Source organism: Primulina eburnea, chromosome 2, assembly GCF_022965805.1.
Source record: "Primulina eburnea isolate SZY01 chromosome 2, ASM2296580v1, whole genome shotgun sequence".
Lineage (NCBI taxonomy): Eukaryota > Viridiplantae > Streptophyta > Magnoliopsida > Lamiales > Gesneriaceae > Primulina > Primulina eburnea.
Window position 1 is genome coordinate 45,960,691 of NC_133102.1, and position 1,994 is coordinate 45,962,684.

The 1,994-nt window shown below is 36.7% G+C and overlaps 1 protein-coding gene across 1 annotated transcript; it reads right to left on the reverse strand.

The window, feature by feature from the left end:
* Positions 1-263: 263 nt before the first annotated feature.
* LOC140824818 (transcription factor MYB53-like) lies at positions 264-1,714 on the reverse strand. The gene is made up of 3 exons (XM_073186365.1): positions 1,535-1,714; positions 1,264-1,393; positions 264-1,161 (listed from the first exon to the last, which is right to left on the reverse strand). Exons 1-3 carry the CDS (start codon positions 1,665-1,667, stop codon positions 459-461), a joined length of 966 nt encoding a protein of 321 aa, XP_073042466.1. The 5' UTR covers positions 1,668-1,714; the 3' UTR covers positions 264-458.
* Between the last annotated feature and the right edge of the window lie 280 nt (positions 1,715-1,994).

The following is a 1,994-nucleotide window of genomic DNA, read 5'->3' on the forward strand; positions in this document are numbered from 1 at the left end:
ATATATAAAATAATTTCAAAATTAATATTTATTATGATGGAAAAACAATTTAGTATTTACACGTATTTTTTTCAATTAATGAATTATCGGTAATTGTATATATGTATGTATTCAAAGTATAATATCATCTGCATTATTATATAATATTACACGAAGAATTTTTTGTATATTAAAAGAAATTTATAGGAAGAACTATCCGAAGTGTATTTACATGTATATTCTGAAGGGAAAAAAAATTGATCTAATTAACAATACACCAAATCAACAAGAAATTGGAGAAAAATTATACCATGAAATTACAAGCACGTATAAAATATAATTTACAATGTCATATATATGTTTTTTGGGTGATCTCAAAAAAGTTGAAAAAAAGCCACCAAAAACAAAAACAAACCGCAAAATTCCAGACAATAATGTAAAACCTTATTTAATTAATATCTAAAAATCATTGAACAGGACTAAACAATATCATGAAACAGCGGGTCGTCAAGGAGTTCAGACCAAATTTGAGCTCCTCCATAGCTAGATGTGCTGCAAGCATCCCCAGTATTGGTAAACGAAGTTTCCCTCATCGTCATCGGTACGACAGCTTCAGGTGGCGGAGATGGTGAAAGACTCACCGGAATATTCCATGTGGATGCCGGAGAGTCATTCTCACCTTGACTCAGAACCGTCTCATAATCAGGACCTTGAACCAAGGCGGCGTCTACTTGCAAATCCGGCAAATGGGCGAAGGGTATCGAGTCGTGAAAACTTCCGGTGGCCACAGATGGTGGCAGCTCCACAGTTTCTAGCTGGCTTAAAGCAGAGAGAATATTGAAAGTTTCAAGATCCTGAACAGTGGGATTAATGTTTGGAAAAGTACTGTGGATTGGTGACGGCTGAAGGAGGCATTGTTGCAAGTATTGCTTGAGCCGAGCCATCTGAACGGCTTCGGCTTGGAGCCGCATGGCTTGTTCTTCCCATGTAGGGTTTTCAATCAGTTCTTTGAGATTAGCCAAGGCTATGAGCGAAGGCAGGCTCGAAAGGATGTCGGTCCGGGGGCGATGGGTCATAGGGTCGAACCCCATTTGTATGAGCTTCTTTCTCAAATGCGTGTTCCAGAAATTTTTGATTTCGTTATCTGTTCTCCCTGGTAAATGTGTTGCAATCGCAGACCACCTTAATTTATCCAAAAATAAAAAATTAATTTTAACTTAATTATTCAAGCCATGATCGATCACACCACTCAAGAAAACAATAATTAAGAATAATTTCTTATACTTGTTTCCAAGGATGGCATGAAGATTGAGAATTGTTTGTTCTTCTTCTTGGCTAAACTTCCCTCTCTTGATATCGGGCCTCAAGTAATTTGTCCAGCGAAGCCTGCAACTCTTTCCGCATCTATTCAGACCTTCAAAAGGATGAAAAAATAAAATCAACAATCATCGTACGTCATTTTGAGACATGATGAAGCATGATCGCACATAAATATTAACTAGTTCACTAAATTTTACATATAACAACACTAAAAATAAAGAAAATCGTCTCATACCGGCGTGTTTCGGGAGGGCTCTCCAGCTACCATGGCCATGTTTTTGGATATAAGTGATGAGCTTATCGTCTTCTTCAGGAGTCCAAGGACCTTTCTTCAAACCAGTCTCATCACAACAAGGAGACCTACCCATTTTTTTAATTTTAATTTATCTGAAATGTTTCCTTGTGATTTGGCTTGCCTCCTTTCTATCCTACCAAATAAATAGAGCATCCACATTATATATAACCATATATCTTTGTCCTCGTCTGTATGTCAATGAGACACTGTGCATTCCATTAATTATTTCTAGGTGCTGAAATTACAATATTGCCCTATACTCTTTTGATAAATATCTCCTTCGACAATTATTTATTACACCACATGCATCCAACAAATTTACGCAGTCTCGAGTAGTTAATTTTCAAGGGGTGTGTTTTTTGGGGTGGTGTTTTATGGAATATAAGTCCAATTTTGGGTT

What these genes read in the sequence shown, in the direction of transcription:
- LOC140824818 (XM_073186365.1), bottom strand. Translation starts at nt 1,667, where the DNA reads ATGGGTAGGTCTCCTTGTTGTGATGAGACTGGTTTGAAGAAAGGTCCT. An exon ending in AGCCCTCCCGAAACACGCCG is followed by an intron (nt 1,394 to 1,534) that starts GTATGAGACGAT and finishes ATCCTTTTGAAG; the next exon opens with GTCTGAATAGATGCGGAAAG. An exon ending in CATGCCATCCTTGGAAACAA is followed by an intron (nt 1,162 to 1,263) that starts GTATAAGAAATT and finishes GGATAAATTAAG; the next exon opens with GTGGTCTGCGATTGCAACAC.